The 22,279-nt window shown below is 41.1% G+C and overlaps 2 protein-coding genes across 5 annotated transcripts; one reads left to right on the forward strand and one right to left on the reverse strand.

Annotated features, from left to right (window-relative positions):
• The first annotated feature begins 6,093 nt into the window (after positions 1-6,093).
• LOC139331326 (protein RD3) lies at positions 6,094-8,477 on the forward strand. Its single transcript, XM_070962750.1, has 3 exons — positions 6,094-6,390; positions 6,894-7,201; positions 7,824-8,477. The coding sequence occupies exons 1-3, from the start codon at positions 6,385-6,387 to the stop codon at positions 8,185-8,187; spliced, it is 678 nt and encodes a 225-aa protein (XP_070818851.1). The 5' UTR covers positions 6,094-6,384; the 3' UTR covers positions 8,188-8,477.
• A 1,253-nt stretch (positions 8,478-9,730) lies between these two features.
• stx5a (syntaxin 5A) lies at positions 9,731-16,398 on the reverse strand. Of its 4 annotated transcripts, none has more exons than XM_070963268.1 (12): positions 16,296-16,395; positions 15,586-15,812; positions 14,918-14,991; positions 14,459-14,514; positions 14,275-14,345; positions 14,031-14,147; positions 13,591-13,647; positions 13,383-13,464; positions 12,083-12,169; positions 11,827-11,930; positions 11,582-11,703; positions 9,731-11,058 (listed from the first exon to the last, which is right to left on the reverse strand). In XM_070963268.1, the coding sequence occupies exons 2-12, from the start codon at positions 15,646-15,648 to the stop codon at positions 10,899-10,901; spliced, it is 993 nt and encodes a 330-aa protein (XP_070819369.1). In that variant the 5' UTR covers positions 15,649-15,812; positions 16,296-16,395; the 3' UTR covers positions 9,731-10,898. The 4 variants fall into 4 exon arrangements, with proteins under 4 accessions (XP_070819369.1, XP_070819370.1, XP_070819371.1 ...); XM_070963269.1 differs by having other exon boundaries at positions 14,918-14,988; positions 16,296-16,383; XM_070963270.1 differs by lacking the exon at positions 12,083-12,169 and having other exon boundaries at positions 16,296-16,398.
• Positions 16,399-22,279: the final 5,881 nt, after the last annotated feature.

Here is a 22,279-nt window from a genome sequence, read left to right on the forward strand (position 1 = left end):
ACAAGTTCATATAAAAACTAAACACTTTTTGTTCAAATTACATTGCATCGGTACTGCGTGCACACGCACACACACACACACACCTACACACAAGTTGATAGCAACAAATATACACAAAGTGTTTAAAGTGAAAGTGCTGGAATGAAGAAAATCCTGAAGGCCAACCCAAACCTGCAGAGATTAATTATGAAGTCAGTTTTGACATCCGCTCCAGCCTCAAGGCTACTGACACTGTAACTCTTGTGACATGGTTTCTGTCTTTGCCCACAGGCTGAGTCACTGTGTTTACCTGCTCTGAAGAAGAAAACTGGCAGAAATGCTCTACTAAACAGACAGATGGATTTGTCAAACATGGACCTCATATAAGACCTAGAGTGGCAACAAAGTTCAGTAACACTTTTGCTTCTTCAAGTGAGGATGTGTGTGTGACTTGGCTGATTAAGCCTAGCATTCACCATTTGCCTGTGCCATTGACTTAATCATTAAGTAAAATTATGGGCAATCAATTTACTGTTACCAACTAATCGATTCTTTCAACTCTAGTCTACTTTAATGATCAAATACAGCATATCTTACTTTGACAGGGACCTAATAATAATACAGTCCTGGACTTCTTTTCATTGATGTCACTAGTGTTTTCAGTCCACTTACTCAGACCTAGTGGTCTAAGACACATGCCATATACTTGTAACATCCCTCCCTGGATTCCAGCTGGTGACCTTTGCTGCGTGTCAACTCTGCTCTCTCCACATGCTTCCTGTTTATCGACTGTAAATTTTTGAACAAAAAGGCAAAATGCCAGATGGATTTAAGTATTCAATATTTGACCAGAGACATCAGAAAGCAGGCACTAAAAAGTAGCCAAAAGTATCATACATGCAGTGAACAGTTAACAGAAGGGCTGAGACACCCAAAATCCCAAATCACATCATAAAAGACAGCAGCAGTATGGCACTGAAGAAGATGTTCAATTGATTAAAAGATAGAACATGCCCACCCTAACATTCACCTGACCATAAAGGTGGGACTTGACACCCCCATAAATAAATAATTTCTTATTACATGACATCAACATATAGAAGATAATTATTTCCCATCTTAGTCTTTTAGTCTCCATTCGTGTTTGCCACACTAGCTCAGGTATTATGGTCACTGACGTCTCTGACCTTTAAGCAAACTAAAGAAAGAGACTAATCGTCCCTTCCTTATAAATGTCCATGTTCAGGATGGAGCTTAGAGCAGGTTTAATTAACGCCAGCAGCCAGAGGAGACAGGGGTCCAGACGTTGGACCCCGGCCTATGCTGTACAAAAGTCTGGTCACGAGGTTCAACAGAAGAGACATCTGACAACTTTCACAAAACAAAAAGCTGAATTTCAATTTAACGTCCATCAAGAGCACCTTCAGGGAGTGAAGGAGGACTGTTATCTTGGGCAGCTGAGACAGACTTTTTATGGTCTGTTAGCACTTAGTTCATCAGCGGGCAGTGATTGACAACTAACCTAGCAATGATGCTACAAGCTAACCCCAACCCGCAGCTACTTACCATTCACTTCAGAGAGTTACAAAGGGCGCCAGCCGCCAGGGAGGCGCACAGCGAGCAGGGACGGTGCTGATACCGCTTTTTAAAAGTAACAGCCGCCTCCACTTTTTCACTTTACGACGAACGAAGGGACATTATCAACCGAAGCGAAGCGAACAAGTGGCGTCAACTGACAGCTTTCATATCTTAGACAATGTTCCGCGCGTCTAGTGCAGCTGACAAGCCAACAGAAACAGGATCGTTGTGGCACGAGGCGGAGCGGGGGTTAGTGACGTAGCAGGCGATGTTTTGGGAAAAGTCCGCGCGCCGGCGTGAACCTCTGATGACCTCTAGCGACGACACGAATCCAACAGCAGCTTTAGTGTCGGTCGATCATGAGAGAAATGCTGCCACTCTGCACCGAAGTACATCTCTATTTTTCTACATGTAACACATAGAATCACAGAGCTTCCGCCATGTTGTTTGTAGTCTCAAAAGGAAAATTCGATATAGCATTATTACTGACAGAAGTCAAGACAGAGAAGAGGTATGTACAAGAAAGGATCCAATGTGCAGTGACAATTCACCATTTTTCAGACAACGTGAAAGAGATGTGAGGGGTTCTCAATGACAGATAGCAGAAAAAAAACAATTAACTTTCTTGTTTGATTTCGTAGATTTCAGCCTGGCGGCGTTGTCTGTTTGAAACAGTCTCTGGAAAAACTAGTAAGTGGACCTTCTGTCATACTATCTCCAAGGTCTGCAACAAATTTTACATTCAGTGTTTATGGTAATTTAATTCATTATAATTTTATTTGGAATTTATGATAATTGGCACAACTTATGACCAAATATAAGAGCTTCAAGGCACGTTTGCCTTATGACCAGAGAGGCCTTTCTTGAGGAGTTTCCCGAGTGAAAATTTAGTCTCAAGATATTGTGCGTACATACTGCATATTGCTCAATTGTTTCATCAAATTATCACACAGTAAACTTGGAGCAATTTAATGCTTCAGCACAATTGTGTTCAAATGTACAGAGAGTGGGAGGAAAGACGGCTCAGGGCCCAGCAGTGACGTAGGTTAATCCATCCATGTTTTCAGTTGTTGTTTTCTACTACAAAGTTAGAAATTCAAGGACAAATTTCACACAGAAGTTTGAGATTGGCATCCATTAATCTTTACAGTGGCTTGCAAAAGTATTCATACCCCCTGAACTTTTCAACATTTTGTCATGTTTGTGTTGGACTTTCACATTTTGTGTGAAAGTCCAACACAAAGTGGCACACAAGTGTGAAACACAAAGAAAATTATACATGATTTAAATTTTTTTTTTTCAAATAAAAAACTGAAAAGTGCGGTGTGCAAAAGTATTCAGCCCCCTTTTCTCTGAGTGCAACCAACTGCCTTCAGTAGTTGCCTTATGATTACTGAACGATCAAATGTTGACCTTTTGACTAAATAGAGTCCACGTGTGTAATCTAATCTCAGTACCAATACAGCTGTTCTGTGACTGCGTCAGGGGCTTGTTAAGAGAATATTGAGGAGCAAACAGCATCATGAAGTCCAAGGAACACACCAGACAGGTCAGTGATAAAGTTGTGGAGAAGTTTAAAGCAGGGTTAGGCTATAAAAAGATTTCCCAAGTTTTGAACATCTCACGGAGCACTGTTCAATCCATCATCCAGAAACAGAAAGAGTATGGCACAATTGCAAACCTACCAAGACACGGCCGTTCACTTAAACTTACGGGCCGAAGAAGGAGAGCACTGATCAGAGATGCAGCCAAGAGGCCCATGATGACTCTGGACGCACTGCAGAAATCTACAGCTCAGTGGGGCAATCTGTCCACAGGACAACTATTGGGCGTGCACTGCACAAATCTGGCAAGAAGAAAGCCTTTGTTAAAAGAAAATCATAAGAAGTCCTGTTTGCAGTTTGCCAGAGACCATGTGGGGGACACAGCAAATATGTGGAAGAAGGTGCTCTGGTCAGATGAGACCAAAATTGAACTTTTTGGCCCAAATGCAAAACGCTATGTGTGGCGGAAAACTAACACTGCAAATCACTCTGAACGCACCATCCCCACTGTCAAACATGATGGGGGCAGCATCATGCTCTGGGGGTGCTTCTCTTCAGCAGGGACAGAGAAGATGGTCAGAGTTGATGGGAAGATGGATGGAGCCAAATACAGGGCAATCTTGGAAGAAAACCTGTTGGAGTCTGCAAAAAACTTGACTCCATCTAATCTGACTGAGCTTGAGCTGTTTTGCATAAAGAATGGGTAAAAATTTCAGTCTCTAGATGTGCAAAGCTGGCAGAGACATACCCCAAAAGACTTGCAGCTGTAATTGCAGCAAAAGGCGGTTCCACAAAATATTGACTCAGGGGGGCTGAATACTTTTGCGCACCGCACTTTTCAGTTTTTTATTTGTAAAAAAAAAAAAAAATTAAATCATGTATAATTTTCTTTGTGCTTCACAATTGTGTACCACATTGTGTTGGTCTTTCACACAAAATTCCAATAAAATATATTTATGTTTGTGGTCATAACGTGACAAAAAGTGGAAAAGTTCAAGATGTATGAATACTTGCAATCCACTGTATAATTCGTAAATAGATTTTGAATTGAGGTTCACCCCAGATGGGGTTAAGAGTTTTTGGAAGCTCAAGCAAAATTAGAAAATTATTAAAATTCTGAGTGATAATGACAGACACACTTTGGGCAATGTGTGCTTCTAAAGATAAATATAAAAACTGTGCTAAAGACCAAACATAATATTATTTGAACCAGATCTAAATCTCACTCATAGTTCCACCGTTTCACCTTGTGCTTCACTGGGTCTCACCACGTAAATAATGAGTGAAACTGAGCAAGACAGCGTCATTCTTGACTGGTGGTAACCTCCTCTAGACTGTCAGTGCTGTATTTGACCCAGCTTTACCTGTTAATCCGCTGAGTGACACTGCAGACAGATACTGCAGAGATCTCTGCTTGATACATTGGACACACTATAACACTGAATTGTTATACACGCTCACTAATATTGATGAGGTGGCTCATTGTGAAGAATGTATTGAGAAAGGCCTCCCTTCATGTAATTCATTTACTCTTCCTTTTTCTGTTGGCATTGCAATGATGATTTGGGCAGACAAACAGGCGGTCCATATTCTAGAAACATTGACTGACCAACAAACACATTACTCATCACACCTGACAGGTAAATGCTGGCGGTCCCAGAAAGTAGAGGCCTAAACAAACTCATTGAGATGGAGCAATGTAAAAGCAGCATAAAACCCTTTAACATGTCTTGTCAAGGCCAAAGTGGTTGATGTAAACAGGACATTATTTGAACTTACAACTATTGAGTGTGGAGCCCTGCAGGGTCACCTGCACCAATATATGTCAATTCTGAATTAGGTGAAACAAGACAGTATTTTTTAGCCAATACGGCCACAGATCAACTGTGCATATTCTTCCAGAGTCTCTGTTTCAAGGTGCACTTTCATATTAAAACTTCATCCACATACACACGTTGAATCTGACCACTCCAGGAAGCTCAATGCTGAGGTGATAATCAACTTTAGTACAGTGAAATGTTTCTAACATAGAAAAACAACATCATGTCAGTGTATTTATGGAACTATGTTTCTCTGATAAAAGATGCTATTCCACATCCCCGATGATTGTAGCTACTGATGTGCAAAATACTAACGTTTTTTAATCCTCAAATGCATCAAATCTATCAAACAACACTGGTTGGTCACTCACCATACCTGTTTAGTTACAGCAATAACAGCATCCACTGTAGGCAACTGTAATTAGATTATAATAATCATTACAATCAGTCATTCTTCCAGGTAGGCTCTGGATTTGAATGTAATCTGGGATTTGGTGGCTCAGTGCTGAGTGGTGCGGAAACCCAGAAACTAGCCTGCAGTTACTTTACATACTATACAGTACCAGCTCGTGGGTCAGACTGCTAACACCTGAGAGTTTAGAAGTGTGAAAAAAAAGAGATTATGTGGGTAGTTATGTAATCTTAGTCCAGTGCTTGGCCATAACAGTCTGATAATTATAAGGTGTGCCTGAAGGATTACTGTCGGTAAACTAGGAGACTGTTTTCAGACATACACTTTGTTACCTTCAGGGGCTGCGCTGGGTGTCCTGGTAGTAGCCTAACAGTTTAAGATCAGAAAGATTGCTGCTTAAAATTCCACGACTACCCAGAAAACATCTCCGTCAGGCACTGTGGAAGTGAATTAAAATACCTTTGAGCAAGGTGTTCAGCCTTTGTGTGTGTGTGTGTGTGTGTGTGTGTGTGTGTGTGTGTGTGTGTGTGTGTGTGTGTGTGTGTGTGTGTGTGTGTGTCTGAGCTGAAGCCTTCTTTACAGTTTTAACTGCTGCACCAATAGGAAATAAAATCGTGAAACACATTCAAAACAAAAGTTGAAATTAAATGAAAAAAAAGAACAAGCTTAATTAGTCCGTCAGTCCCACGTAATTATGCATTCTGTCAGTCACACCCACAAACACACAGTCCTCGCTCAGGTGCACACTCATGTGGGGTAAGCTCATTCTCGTCACTCTTTATTAATACAGGATTACATTTATTCTCAATCCCAAACTCACACCACACTCCACGGGCTCCTCACAAAAGTACACGCACTGTCTGCCGAGGACCGTCAAAGGTAGCAAGGCAGTCAGGTAACTGTGTGCCACCAGCTGGCGTCAGAGGAGTTTCATCTTTTTTGAATGTCCATGGAGGCCTGCGGTGCATCTGGCTGCTAACAGGGGCTTTACCGGACAACAGGTGGATTTCTGTCAGAAGAGAATACACTTCAGCTTTATAGATCCAGTTTCATGAAGGTAAGACAGTGATTAAGATTATATGACTGAATGTAGAGTGAGAGAATAACAGTCTTCTTAAGAAAACATGGTTTGTATTGATCAGCTAGATGAATTGTTTTCCTTTCACATGCGCACTATTATACCTGAGTCATGTTTTACTTGAGCAGACTCATACCAATGAGATTTATCTGGCATGAAGGTTATACAGTATTTCAGAGGTTTTTGTCTGAGGACAGAAATTTAAATTCTCTAAACATTCACATTAGCTATGATTAAGTCCCTGCATCTGTTATGATTTGCATTCAAAATGTAAAATGGATCTTCTACGTACTGACTGTTGAGCTTTCTTTGACATTTTGCTTTGTCTTTATTCTCCAATATAATTCTAAAATATTACACCCCCAAATATGAACCTGCTGAAAGTTTGGTGAATGCCACATGCAGTTAAAAATATAACTGTTTTTCTTTTTCTTCCTTAGACTACGGCATAACTCTCCATCAATTCTGTCCTTCTTTCCCAGATGTTTCCTTGGTCTGCTGTTTTCTCCCTTGAGCCCAAAGTGCCTGGCCAGCGCAGCACAGAGGAACTGGTTACCAATACTCTGATGCTGGAGCTGGGGGCCATGGTGAAGCGCACTGAACGCATCCGCTTGGAGCGGGCAACAGAGGGTCGGCGCCGCCGTCGCAGCTCCTCCTCCGCAGCTGATTACAGCTGGCTGGCCAACACTCCGACCCCACAACCCTACGAGCTGACACCCAACGACCTGCTGGAACTGCAGGACCTCTGTGGCAAGATCCCTCCTGCACAGTGTGGCCCCTTGATCGTCAGGTGGGACAGGCAGCAAGAAAGACAGGGAGACATAGAGACATACACATACTGAAGATATAAGAGATAACTGTGACTGAAATTAGAGCCACAGCCAACATAAGAGACTACGAGAGAGAGACAGGCAAGTTGAAACAGATACGCAAAGCATTCGACGCACATACATGCAGGAACATAGAATATGAAGAAGAGGCAGAAGAGATAGCTGCAGGGTATCAATTTAATCCCTTTAACACCCTTAACTGTAACCTGGAGAGTTAAGCTGATGGTTTCAGATCCCTATTCTTCTCCAGAATAAAGTGTAGTCCCTTCATGCGACATGCTGTGTGTGTGTAGCATAAAGGGGCTACAACTTAAATTTCATTGTACAACCCTGTGTTGTAAAATTACAATAAGTTAACCCTGACACCTTGATGTTATTCATATACTGTAGCGTCCTACCAGCACCCGTTTAAGAAGACTGCACTGCCCAGCTGGTGGCGGTGGCACCTCCCCCCTCATGGCCTCTGCCTTCTATTTTGCTTGTCTGACCTCACCTGTGTTTTGTTTAGTTTTGACTGTACTCTGTAAATGCGTGTGGTATTTTAGATCAAGCTGTTCATCACAGTCACTCTTCCCACTTCAGGTTCAGGAGGTTGGTGTCACAGATGGAGCCTGAGGTTCACGAGGTTCCCCGACTGTTTCGCTCTGTGCTACACGACTTCGTGGATGAGATGAACGGAAATGAAGAAGTGCAGGACACCGTCTATGAGAAGCAGCAGCGCAGCAAGAGCCTCTCTTTCGACACTTTCCGCACCAAGTTTCGCACAGGTCAATTCTTCAAGGGTGGCGGCACGAGAGGCTCCAGGGGAAATCTGCAGCAGGAGGTGGATTGGTCTGACGAGGAGGATGAAGAAGGAGAGGAGGAGGCCATCAAGGCCAGGGCAAGGAAAGGAAGGAGCAGGAGCATGCCAGAGATCAGCCCTATGGAGCAGAGTGCCCATGGGTGAGAAAAGGGAGAGAGTCAGGGGAGAGACAATGAAGGGAGGATGGTGGGGTGGAGAAAATGAGGGGTAAGGGCTAGAGGGACAATGAGCACAAAATAGAGATGGGTCAGCATACTGTAAATATGGAAAAGAGGGGAAAACGGGATGATGAGGAAGGAAGGTAGCATTCGGTGAAAAAAGGGAACAGGATAGATTTGAAAAAAGGAGGAGAAAAGTCTAGAGGGTGGGCTTAGAACTATTTCTTGACTTTCCAGAAAACCCATCTAATTACAAATGAACTTCAAGTCTTTGGTCCATCCCAAAAAACATTATTTGTTTGGAATTTGAAACATGTGGTTCGCATTTTGTTGTGCTGATAGGCACAAAATTCTTCAAACAATACAAAGAGTCTACAGCCATGCTAGCAGATCTGTGAGGCTGTGTTTAGGCACTGTGGTGTTTTGAGCTAAATGCTAATATGCTAAGATGGTCAGAGAGACAGTGCTAACATGCTGATGTTTAGCAGGCATGTTTACCATGTTCACCATCTTAGTTTAGTGTGTTAGAGTGCTAACATTTGCTAATTAGCACTAAAAACACAAAGTGCAGCTGAGGCTGATGGGAAAGTCATTAGCCTTGCTGGTATGTGGTCATAAAACACCAATGGTGCTTGGTGAAAGGGCAGGGGATCACCAAAGTGACTGCAATGTATCCTGAGGGGAACATGAATGCATGTACCACATTTCAGGGAGATCCGCTAAATATTTATCGAGACATCTCACTCAAAATCACAAATGTCAGTCTGCTGGTGGCTCTACAGGAGACGTCAGATGATAACCATAGCGGAGCCTCGCTGCTAGCATGGCTAAACGATTAAATCTGCAATATGGGATTTTGTAGAGTAAAATCTTGAAAACATTGCTAACCTTCACATGCTTTCATGCGTCACTTGCTCTGTGAACAACAGCTCTCGGTGAATCATACACGTGTCATGAACTGTCTCTTTAAAAACATGTTATGCAACAGACAGGGCAGCGGTCTTCTGCTGCATCTGTATATTCAGCAGTCACAATATGGCTTCAGATCGCCTGCTCAGTTAGTGGGTGCTCTCATAGTGTGTTTGGGAAAATAAGTGCATAATGTTCTTATCACTTCTATGTGGTTAAAACATAGTTGTTTTCACAAAGATGTCTGTTTTTTTTGTTTAAATGTAGGTACAGTTGTGCAACATTTGAGACTCCTGGATTTTGGCCCTTTGATACCTGTTAAGTATTTTTTTTTTTAAGTCTTGTAGTGTTGAAGCCTTTCTATAAAAGGAATGAAAGTTATATGGACCTTTATTACTTAACTGTGGTTGAAAAGGCAAAATATTTATGTAAATCTGTCTGGGGCATGTCCTGTGATAAATAAATGCTGTGCGTCTTTGTGGTGTAAATGTGTTGAATGTATCATAAAAGCGCACCTGCTTAGCACCTCTCTGTTGACTCGCTTTAGCCTCCTAGCCCAGCAGGGCTAATTATATCACTGCTGCCTAATCCTCTTATCCCAAGAAAATCTCAGCCATGAATGCCAGCACCCCATCATTATTTTATTAATATGCACTTTCTTATCAATACATCATTATCACTATTTGCACTTTTTACACTGAAGTCAAGGCATTTGGCTAAAAAAAACAGACAGGGGAAAAAATAGGATGAATGTTTTCTCTCTTGTTAAAAAGCTGTGGTCACTTAAATAACATCTGGTACATTAGAGGAAAAAAGAAGGGAAAGCAACTACAACAGTGATATCCAACCAGACACTTCAGGGAATCTGGCTAATTGAGTCACTTCATTAATGGGCCTTCACAACCAGCCTAACCCCTTCATAAGCACTGATGACAAACCTGCATCCTGACCTGTATGCTGAAGCCTCTCTGCGACACCGAATGTGCAACATTTACACTTTTTTTAAACCATTCAACCTGCCTAAAGGCTGGCAACCCAACAGTTTCATTTAAAACAGCAGCCTGCGGCTCGAGCCTGAATTATTCCAGCAAAGTTCCCTTCAGCCGAATGCATCAGGCTGAGTGTCTTTGTACTGCCTCACAGTTCTATAAGAGTACCCATTTGGCAAATAAACTTTGAAAGAGAAACAATAAAAGTGAATAAAAAAATAATTCACGTAATTACTGAACGGTGGTGGGTGGAGAATCACTGATAAACAAGTGACACGGTCATGCTCTTCAATAAAAAGGAAGTAAACTAAGAAGCAAAAAATGTTCAATGATAAACTCCAGTTTGGCTTTGAAATAATGATAATAAAATGTGATAAAGGGGGTAAACAAGAAAAAAAAAATCGAAATTAAAAAGACAGTTTGCAGAATCAAACCATTAAATTATAGCCATTTTGATTAAATGTTTATGAATAATTGGTCAAAGTACAATGCAGAGCAGTTTTGTGCTCTCTCTATACAAAGTGGGGATTTTAGATAATTTATTCTTTCATTTTGACAGAGTTCGACATCTTCGTTCTTCACTGAATTGTCGAATTAAGATCAACAGTCTGCGGCTTGGGAAATAACCAAAAAGTCTGCGTTAATGAAAAAGTCTCCCAAGCCTCCGTTAAACTGTCACTCCCGTAGAGAAGTCTGTCCTTCAAATATGTCACCAGGACATGTCGTCTCAGTCCAGCTTTAGTTTCACTTCGCCTTATTCGGTGTGCCTTTCCCCTCCCGTCAGCCGCTCCTCTTTTCTTTAAGCAAAGAAGACGACAAAGATGATGAAGAAGACGATGAGGACGAGAAAGATCTTAATCATCAGCCAGCGGTTGGAGGAGACCGACTGAAAGTATTTGAGGATCTCTGTGTGGGCGGCCTCCACGTTCAGCTGGGTGTCCTCCACATTAGCGTCAATCCTGTGAGAGATGCAAGACAAGCAGCTCAGTGAGACAGGACTTTTAAAACATGCAAATTATGTTACCTGTAATGAATTTTCTTTCCAATCAGCCTGCTTGCTGAGAGTTAGACAAGAACATTGATGCCACATGTATGCTTCTATGGCAGATGTGAAGCTCAAGCCAGCCGCCAGTTAGCTTAGCTTAGCATAAAGCCTGGAAACAGGTGGAAACAACTAGCCTGGTTCTGTCCAAAGGTAACAAAATTTGCTTCCCACCACCCCTAAAACTCACTAACTAACATGTTGTATTATACTTGTTTGAGTCTGGGTGCCTTGCAACCTCACAGTGATGCCAATACTGACCAAGAAATGGTTTCAGCATGCAAATCCCCAAACATTTGGTTACAGATATGGGTGGTATCAATCCTCTCTTCTAATGCAACAAGCAAGACAACTTCCATATTTCCCAAAATGTCAAATTATTCCCAACAGCTCATTTCCTTTGTTTCTGAGAGTCCTCTCTTCATTTAGCACCATCTTACCTCTGGATGGTCTCTTCTTGCTCCTTGACCATGTGTGCCAGCTGCTGGAATATAGAGCCCAGTTCTACAATGGTGCTCTCAATATTCTGCATGGTGTCTGCACGGCTCTGGATGTATGAGTCCTGCGATGGCACAGACAGCAAGATTTCAAAAAGGGCCATATTAGAACACATAAATGCGGCAAATTAGACACACACATTTCTCTCCACCTGTCTGACTTTGACAAATATACACCAACAGTCTACCTGCTCATCAATAAGCTGGAGCTGCAAGGGATTGGTCTGAGAGTCCATATCAATGGCTACATCCCCCAGACTCCTGGACTCATCCTGCATCAGGACCGAGCTCTCTGAAGGGAGACAACAAGCAAAACACACGCACATGTTCATCACAATCAGACAGAAATCCTCAATGGTAGAGGGGGGAAAAGCAGAAAGAACAGCGGGCACATACAGTAGCTAGTTAAACCCGCTGGGAGAGTCAAACGTTCCAGGGAAATACCTTTTAAATTTGAGGTTGTATTGCCCTGGTAGTCATAGCGCGGCTCACGAGCTGCATGCGGCTCCTGGGCCCCTTTTTTGCGGCTCCCTAAAATATTTTTTAATTTTTGCATTATAGATGACCAAATACAGTAATAAATATATTCACAAGGATTTCGAGCAGTTCCCTATTACAACAGCTGTTTGAAAAGTACACTGCCAGTCCAAATGTTTCTGTACATCTATGGCCTTTCTGACTACATTTCGACTACATTTGCTCATTGTAAATAAGCTAAAATTAGGAAATATAGCTAACAGGTGTATCAGAACTTTAAAAACCACAGAACTTCTCATTTAATTGTTGTAATAAAACACAAGCTTGTCTTCTCTTTGTCATGAGCAGACAGTCGGCCAAAGACGTTTAACTTAACACTTTGATCCTTGAGTAATTAACAGGCAGTTATACTTTATGCTGTCTGCTACAGAAGCCTAATAACAATTATGGTAATTAAAGTCATCTTCAATTGGGATATAGGTTATTTCCAATAAAACGGAATATTACCAACGCTTTTGGTTCACATACTAATTTTTTTACCTATATCCTTTTCTACCTATATCCTTACTGTACAATATCATCAGTGAGCACAATGTTTGAAATTTAACCAAAAAGGCTGAAATATAGACTGTTCATAAACATTTTACTGGCAGTGTAAATGTCTGCACAGGAAGCATTTGAGTTCCTTCCCCTAATTAAAGGGTCTCTGGTAAGTAGCCTGTTTAGCATAACGTCGATCTATTTGTTTAGCAAAATGGTAAAAAGAGCAGGAGCCAGACATGTCGAGTATTGCCTCAAAGCCAAAACAAAGAAATAATAAAGGTGTGTTCACTCTATTACACTTTTTTAAACTGACAGCACATGCTTCATATTGGCTGAACAGATGAGGAGCAGGCAAAACTTCAGATGACCACTGATTTGTAAAGCGGGGATGACTAGGATATAATTTGTGAGGACAGAGTCCGTGCTGCAGAATGACATCAAAGTGTTATGATGGTTACTTTTCACCATTGCCTGTGCAACAGGGAATTATTTTAGGTTGTGATTTGAAAGTGATATAAGTGCTGCTTGTTGATGCGGTGAAACTTGAAAACTGGGTGAAGCATTTAAGCAACACCAAATCAGCAAATGTGGCTGATGCAAACAATATGTAGTGAACACACCCTTATGAAGCTACAGCAGCATGCTGTGTTTACCTTTTGGTGCCAGTACTTTAAATGTAAAAATCATAGTGGGTACAAGCCTGAAGCTGAGATGTGAGACTTACTGAAGTTGTTGGCCATTAGAGGAGAAGATGAAACAGGAGGCTGGGAGAACTGCTCTCTCCTGCTGCGCTGCTGCTTCAGGTTCTGCAGAAAAAAGGGACAAATGATGGAGGAGATAAACGTGACTGAGAGGAAACCAGTCCACCATTTCAAAACTTTTGTTTTTCATTTTCTGCCTGTGAATGATGAAGTACACCAAAAGTTTCTCACCTCTGTTCTGACCTCTAGGACTGATTTGAAGTCATTGGACATTGACGCCAGTTTTGACTGTGGACAACAAAAGATACAGCAAAGTTGAACAGAGTGCCGCTTAATTGAGCTGTGAACATTTGTTACACACCAGCAATGTGTGATCAAGAATGTAAAACTATGATGAAAAATGATTGTTAGCAATTTTAAAAGTACACGTTTTCCTTTATTTTACTGTAAATGAACAGAAGAACAACTTGATTCAGAAGATTCAAGAAAACAATTATACAAATGTTGGTAGTGAAGAATATTTCAAATTGAAAATGTTGTCAGATTAATTTCAAAATTCCCAAATTGGCAATAGAAGCAAAGTTTAGCAGGATTTTAAAGGTCAGGATTCCATACATGTGCACTCAAGGCACATACACAGTATAGTGTGAATTAGACCATATCAAACATACCTGTAATGACACCACTATAGTGTTGGAGTGGGATTGGATATGTCGGCCACCCGGAGCTCCGCGGGACCTCACCAAGTCCTGCAGCTGTGCTATCTGTTTGTTTAGACTGTTGATGTCCTAAAACCATAAACACAGGAGAGGTAGACTTTACTACACAATTATGGAGTTACAGAGAGCCGCTCTGTTCATAAATACAGTATGTTTGCAAAACCACACTTCATGGGATGTTAGCAATCCAACTCACTTGTTTAATGATGTACGTTAGCTCCTCGATCTCCACTGCCTTGTCATCAAATAGAGATTTTCTTTTTGCCACTGAAACATCAAAACGACAGCATGTAGAATCAGCACTTGAGACATTATGACACACAAACAAGATTTTTAGCCCATTTTAAATTATGCTAAAATAACATTAAAGGCACACTTACAAATCGTGAGCTTCTCAAGTTTGGCAAATGTATTGCTCAAGTCTTTTCCAATTCTCCTGCAAGGGAACAAACACACAAAATTGTAGCTTTCTTTGTCATGCACAAACAGTACTGAAGGAGTACTCCAACATTTTGAGACACACACTTGTTTGCATTCTTACCAGGGGTTAGATTATATCAATTTTGTGTCTCCTGGCTTACAGTCTTTGTGCTATGATATGCCAAACATGTCCTGGACCAGTCCCTCCACTAAAAACTCATATAAATCTTCTCGTTTCACTTATGAAAGGACAATGAACGTGATATCTTTTCACATATGCTATACAAGTGCAATGAGGATATGGACGAGGGGGATAATCTGTGAATATAAATAATGCAACACCCAAAATCAACATAAGAACAAGTACACTCAGCAAAGACGTATGAGCTGTTGAAACACTTCAGACCTGATGAACTTACTTGGCCATAACTGTGAAGTCACTGCGCTGCCTGAGGGCGCTGAGAGCTGGTTTACTGGGCTGCACTCCATTCTGCTAGGGGAGGTCAAAAACAGAAAATATGAAATGGAAAGATAAATTTAAAATAAGAGGCTGAGGGCTAACTCTGACAATATGACAGAGCAGAGCACACAAGGATAAGAGATAACGACAATTTATCATAAACATAAAATAAACAAACATTTTTGAAAAGGGTGCATTTGTCTTTTAGAGAACTATGACCACAAGATGGGACATTTTACAGCTGAGACATGTACGTGTCAGTGGTCTCCGGTAGAGACACGATATAACCGAGACAGTGTTTATTTATGACCTCAAACCTATCCTTGGTATTTTTGTACTACAGTATCAGCCATCATATATTTGACACCTCTGTGATAGCTAATGTTAGCCAATACAAATCTGATCAGACTGTTGCAACCCTCTGTGGAGCAAAAAGTAGATACAGACAATGGACTAAACACAGAACCAAAACCAAAAGTAAAACAAATGTAACAGAGCTACAAAAAACTACAGTGTAAACAGGTCATTGTACATGTAATGCTACAGAGTTGGGGCAAATGCCTAATTTTACATAATGTGGTTTCGTTGTTATTGTGCGGTGATATCAGGTGTGTTGTGCCAACATACCGGTCTGCCCTGGAGAGATTTACAGGCTGACTGGAACTCGAGGGTCCGGTCACGGCACGTCATCCTGCCGCCTTTTTAATGGTCACCAACCCGCTCTCGACCAGAACTGAGACTGCTGGGTCGTAATCCTCTGCTCTATGTAGTGGAGAAATACGAAGACCTCCCAGTGTGTGGGCACAGTCACATCCAAGGTGGAGAATCCTTCATGGACATATATACACACATGTCTGCGGGGACAGAAAGAACACCTGTCAGAGCTTTAAGGTTCACAGCCTGCCAGTTTGAAATGTAACTGGCAAAACATACTTGATCGCGTAGGTTAGATTAGATACGAAAAGCCAGCTGGTATCGTTAGCTAACGGCACAGTTCGCTGACACAAACAAGCTTCGACTGTACCACAACAACCAAACAATATACGGTAAATAGCTGCCACATCTCACCAATAAGACCACAGGTGAGCTAAATGTACGTATCATTAGGTAACAATTTTTATCTAAAGTCTGGACCAGCTCTGTGTGTACAGGCCGCCCATCACGACGCACAGCTGATCACGGCCTGACCGGCTAACCACAGGCTAACGTTAGCTACGGGAAGCTAACCGGCGGTTCCATACGGTTTCTCCTACTTTACCTTGATACAATTCGACATAAAGTGGTCGTGTTTGGTTCAAACGTATTTAAAAGACAAAAATCGATCAGTTCCAACTTACTTGAGTAGATATTACATCATATTCGGAGAGCCCTCGACGTTTCTGGTTAAAACTAATCAACCCAGGAGTTAAAGTTCCGATCCGGGTCATTTCCGGCAATGACGTCACTGCCACGTCTCCTTTACCGTGGCGGAAAAACCCACAGTTACATGATATCACCACCAGGGGTCGCCATATCTTCTGTTTATAGTTTTGTTTCGCCCTGTGATGGGAGAGGGCGACATTAACAGTTTCATCATTATTTAGTTGAACTTACTTCAATAATTTGAGAAGCGATGGAAGGTACAATGTCTTCCACAGAGTGTAGAATAAGTGTAGGTTCAACTTTATTTGCTGCATATGTTTTAAGCCTATAAGGAATTTGACTCCAGTTTTCAGGCATTCTCAATATACTTAAACATATAATCTAAATAGTAACATATGAAGATTTGCCACTGATGTATTCACAGCACTAAAAATGACCACATCACTGTTCCTGTCCTCTCCTTTGGATTAAAAAAAAAAAAGCAATACAAGTAGTTTATTATCGGCCTGTTGTGAAATGATTGGCTTCATGAATGTTATGTTATGGAATATGAACCCTGCTAAATAATATTGTTAAGATAAAAATTAGTCACTTCAGACTGATGCTTGCTGCAAGCAAAAGGTGATGTGTCATTAGTGGAGTTGTGCCAATGTAGGAGAAATGAACCTGTAAGTCTGAAGGAGGAGGAATCAGCAGACAGACAGACGGAGAGCATGATTGGCTGCTGCCTCAGGTGAGTCGACCTGCAGATATGGTATGGACAGAGATAACATCCAGCAGGCTCTCTGATCTTCTCTCACTCCTACTGGTACCCGCATCCTCTTCCTGACAGGATCCAGCATGCCCAGACCACAAGTATGCCCTCACCTACTTACCTACTGGACCCCTAACCACAAAAAACCCAGCCTTCCACCCTCCCCCTATGCCCTGTACCACCCCTCACCCCTCATCTACCTCATCTATGCTCTCCTTCACCTTTTGTATCTCACCATAATCCACCAAACTTATCTCTTCCTCTGAAACACTCCCCTTTATGCTTTCACACGTTATTTCATGTTTTCATCTGCTTTGCTGAACAAAATTGCCCGCACCACGACAGAAGAGAAGAGTTTCTCCTTCAAAATCTCCTTTTTCATTTTGATTGTATCTGTTTTCTTCTATGATTACATTCAATTGTTAAACTACGTCTCATTTAATCATATATATTCTTATATTGTTGATATTGTAGCCCAGCTCCATGGCAATGTCAGTTGGCTGGTCAGTCCAGTCCTGTGGTACAAATCAAATATGTCAACAATTGCTGGATGGATTGCCATGAAGTCTTGAACTGACATTCGTGGTGCACAGAGAATAAATCCTAATGATACTGGTGGTCCCTTGACTTTTAATCTAGCGCCATCATGAGGATATTGGTGTTTTTGAGTGAAACGTTTCAGCAGCTGTTGCATGAAATGTCATCAAACTGGGTTCAGACATTCATTCCCCTCAGGATGAATTGTAGTAACTTTATTATCCTCAGACTTTTCATCTAGCGCCATCACCAGGTATAAATAATCATTCGTCCAATACTTTGCTTTGTGACCAAACTCCTGTGAAACTTCCATCCCATCAGCGTCAGCCGTACTTTATGTCTAATGCTAACGGTAAATGCTAGCATCCTCAACTCTGATTGTGAACATGGTTAACATTAAGCCTGTTAAACATTAGCATGTTAGCATTGTCATTGTGAGCATGCTAGCATTTAGCTCAAAGCACCACTGTGCATTAGTGGTAACACAGCAGCTACATATAGCATGGCTGTAGACTCTTGTTAATGATCAGCTTTAAATTATGTAATGCATGTTGGTGTTTTTATACTCTGAATTATTAGGTCTACACTTACATTATAAACATAACATTGGAACAAGCTTTGACAGAAATGAACCTAGTGGTCATGTCATGGCAACAAAACTTCTGAATCGGGATAAACATCCTCATTAAGTCAAGTTTGCACTAAATTCTCAACCCTTTGACTTTGCAGATACTGTTTCCCATGAACAGTAAATCTTTTATCAAGGGTGATGTCCTTCAGTGGACTGAGACAGATGAGACCTGTGGATCCATGTTTCTGTTGGAGATAACTCAGTATGTTGGTTCTGTAAATTAAAATAAAAAGTTCTTTGTATTCACAACAGACGTTCAAAAACACTCACTTTCCTGTCAGTTTAACAGAAACCAGCAAACACACATGACTCTTCTTTACACTGCACATATTGAACTCAATCTCTCTCTTTCCCTCAGTTTTTTTTATCTCTGTCTCTCTCTCTAACACACACACACACACACACACACACACACACACACACACACACACACACACACACACACACACACACACACACACACACACACAGGAGTACCGATACCATCTAACAAAACACATTTACAGGCCAGATAGCGTCCAGTACCTGCTTCAACACAGCTGCTGCTACAAAAGCAGGGAGGAAACCATGGCTGGAGTTATTAGAAAAACACGACTCTGAACACTGAGAAAGCAAGGTGGAAAAATACAGGAAGTCCTGTTAGAAGTGCAAAGACTGAGAGAGACAGAGGGAGATGGATGAGGTGAGCAGTGCAGTGCGCCATAGGTGAAAATGCACGTAGGAGGTCAAATGAATGCATGAACTGCTTAAGAACATGCAGAGGAACAGTCAGAGGGCCACACCAAAGTGTGAGCAGAGACAGTGTTTCTGCCTCTCTATTATTATCATTCACCAGTATGATGACGTGTTTTGGGGGGTTTCTGACGAGTGCGGAGCTTTGGAAAAAAAACAAACTATTTTGGAGTAAAAGCATCTTCTCTGCATTGAGATGGATGACTCATTCTGTCCTTTCTCTCCCTCTCTCTGTCTCCCTAATCTTGCAGCTATATTTAGTACTGGCATAATGCCCTTCCAGACAGATAAGTTGGCAGCAGCATTTAGCTTCTCTACTCTTTCATCCTCTCCTCTCTTCTCTCCTTCACACTCTGTGATGACGACCAAAGCACAAATTAAACTGTTGCTTATGTACATGCCATCAATCATCATTGATAATACTGACATTCACTTATTACCCCTCCTTTGGTCTAAGGTTTGCTCAGTAATGTGAGATGATAATGAGAACTGGACATCATATTGCCAGCAACTTTCATCATCACTGTCATCATCGCCATCGTCATATTCATCATCACTGATGCCGCAGGGATAAAAGGCGCAGTGCTCAGCAAAACCAGTGCAGACAAGTACTGTGTGTACACAGAATACAAAGACAATATCTCACCTCCCAGGCTCTCTCTCTCTCTCTCTCTCTCTCTCTCTCACACACACACACACACACACACACACACACACACACACACACACACACACACACACACAAACACACACACACACACAGAGTCATGTTTCCATCACTCTTTGGGACATTACATAGACTTACATTCATTTCCTGGAGACTTTCTCTAACCATACACATAACCACTACTTGCCTAACCTTAACCCATGATTTACATTATGGGGCTTGTATTTTGCCCCCATAAGGAAATTGAGTCCCCACAATGTGACTGCATAAAATGATCTATGTCCTCACAACATGAGTAATACACATCTACAGACACACACACACACACTTGCAATACAAACACAAATTACACTATAACTTATGCTGAACAGCAGCCATTATGGCCACAACTGACAGTTTGGTGTAACTAGTGAAACTGCTGATGATGGTGCTGTTTTATCCACTGATGATCAGGTTGGATGATAATGGCTGGATGTACTCAAGGTTTTAAGAGAGGGGTGGTAGTGGGTTTTAGGATTTATTTTACAAAGTTTTAAGATATGTTCGATGTATTTCATTGTATTTGATGTATTGTACCAAGAAAAGTTGGGGCGCTGTGTGAAACTCATAGAAAAACAGAATGCAATCATTTGCAAGTGATCTGTGTTTACCGACAACGGTTCTACGAATGTCCCCAATTATCCTGTTTATCTGTGGAATGATCCAAACAGAGGTGTTTTTGGAACATTCAACAACTTTCCCAGTCTTTTGTTGCTCCTGTCCCAACTTGTTTGAAACACGTTACTGGCATGCAATTCAGAATAAGCAGATATTTACAAAAATCAATGAAGCTGATGAGGTAAAACATTAAATATGTTCTCTTTGAACTGTTTTAAATTGAGTATTTGTCAAAAAGGATTGGCAAATTATTGCATTAGGGGTTTTTTTTATGTTTTACACAGCATCCCAAGACAAAGGTCAAGTTAAAGCTAAACATGAGGTTGAACTGCCCATATGTTTTGTATGTGAAATCTTAATTTGGAAAATAACAAGTACCTGTAGATCTCAAAATAATTAAAAAGTACAATATTTTCTTCTGAAATGTAGTGGAGTAGAAGTAGTAAGTGTTGTAAAACGGATATACTCAAGTAAAGTAAAAGTGCCTCATAACCATACTTGCGTAAATGAACAGTCATTTTCCATCACACGGTGTGGGGCTACACACCTTTGTACTCGACCAGCTTCTGACTCAGCAGTGCCAACAAGAGGAGGAGAGGGAACAATATTATGTCTCATAACACCACCTCACATCATACACACACTTTCTCTGTACCCAACTCCCAGGGTGTCACTGTAATCAAAAGTGGCTGTTTACCTTTCATTACCAGCAAATGAGAGATTAAAACAAAGAGATGAGGACAAAGCAGAGGGACATCAGAAGGGCACAGCAGTGTGGATGAACAATGAGAGGAAGAAAACCAGAGGGGTATACGAAAAATAAGACATTTCCTTTAATAACATCTGTAACATCACGATTGTATCCTGGTATCATTTTCAATATAATTGACGATGCGGTATACACTTTTATGTGGACATTGAATCGAATAATTGGCATTTATATACGAATACAACATAAAACTGCATTGTTTTCTACAAAGACATCATAATAGGGCACAAATGGTGTAGCAGCAACAAAAGAGTGTAGGTTTTTTCTTTATACATAGGCTACAGTAGTACAATGTATTTGCAGAGAAGAGATTCATTGCAAAGTACAGCTAAAATGAAGTTACAAATACATCTCTAAAGTATGCACTACGTCATACACAAGGTCACGCCTGGATATTAGAGATTATAAAATGTTATATAGTTTAATAAGGGGTCTCTATAGGCTAAGACACTGGAGGCTAGAACAGGGCTACCTTTACAGTACAATATAGACTGTGCAGATACAAAGCACACTGATGTTTGATACTGAGACAAGATCAGGACATTTGAATAGGATTATTAATATGTCCAAGACGTACATCTTAAGGAGTCGTGATGCCTAAATGGTGCTAATGCTATCTGATGGAATTAGCTGTTATCATTAAGAATTAGTACTTTAAAAAAAGGAAACAAGAAGTAAGAACTGGAGCCCAAGGGGCCCTCAGACAGTCATCTGAGCACCACAACTCTTTTAGGTGGAATGTTTTTGATAAGTTGTACATGTCTACATGGGTGGAGCTTTTCAGTCTGAGTCCACTTGCTCCTTCACCTCTGCCCTCAACAGAAGTTATTATTTTTTCCAGTGGATTAATGTACAGAATGTCCTTTGCATTCTCAAACACAAGTGCAATCTGTACTGAGGTTCAGGGACTTGTAGGTTTCTCAAAATGTTTGTTTGCTTCTTCAGAAAATGTAATATTATTAAGAAATGGAGGCTGGATCATTGGAGAACAATTGTAAAAAATAAAAATAAAAATGCATGAGCAGAAAAGGCTGCGAGTGAGAAAACTGTAAAGGAACAGTTGAAAAGTTTGGGTAATATGCTTATTTGATGTCTTGCTGGGAGTTAGATTGATACCACTCTCATGTCTGTTCAAGAAATAACGAATTAGGTCAGCAGCTGGTTAGCTTAGCATAGCTAAACACTGGAAACCAGGGGAAACAGCTCTGTCTG

The sequence above is a fragment of the Chaetodon trifascialis genome, chromosome 5, assembly GCF_039877785.1.
Source record: "Chaetodon trifascialis isolate fChaTrf1 chromosome 5, fChaTrf1.hap1, whole genome shotgun sequence".
NCBI lineage: Eukaryota > Metazoa > Chordata > Actinopteri > Chaetodontiformes > Chaetodontidae > Chaetodon > Chaetodon trifascialis.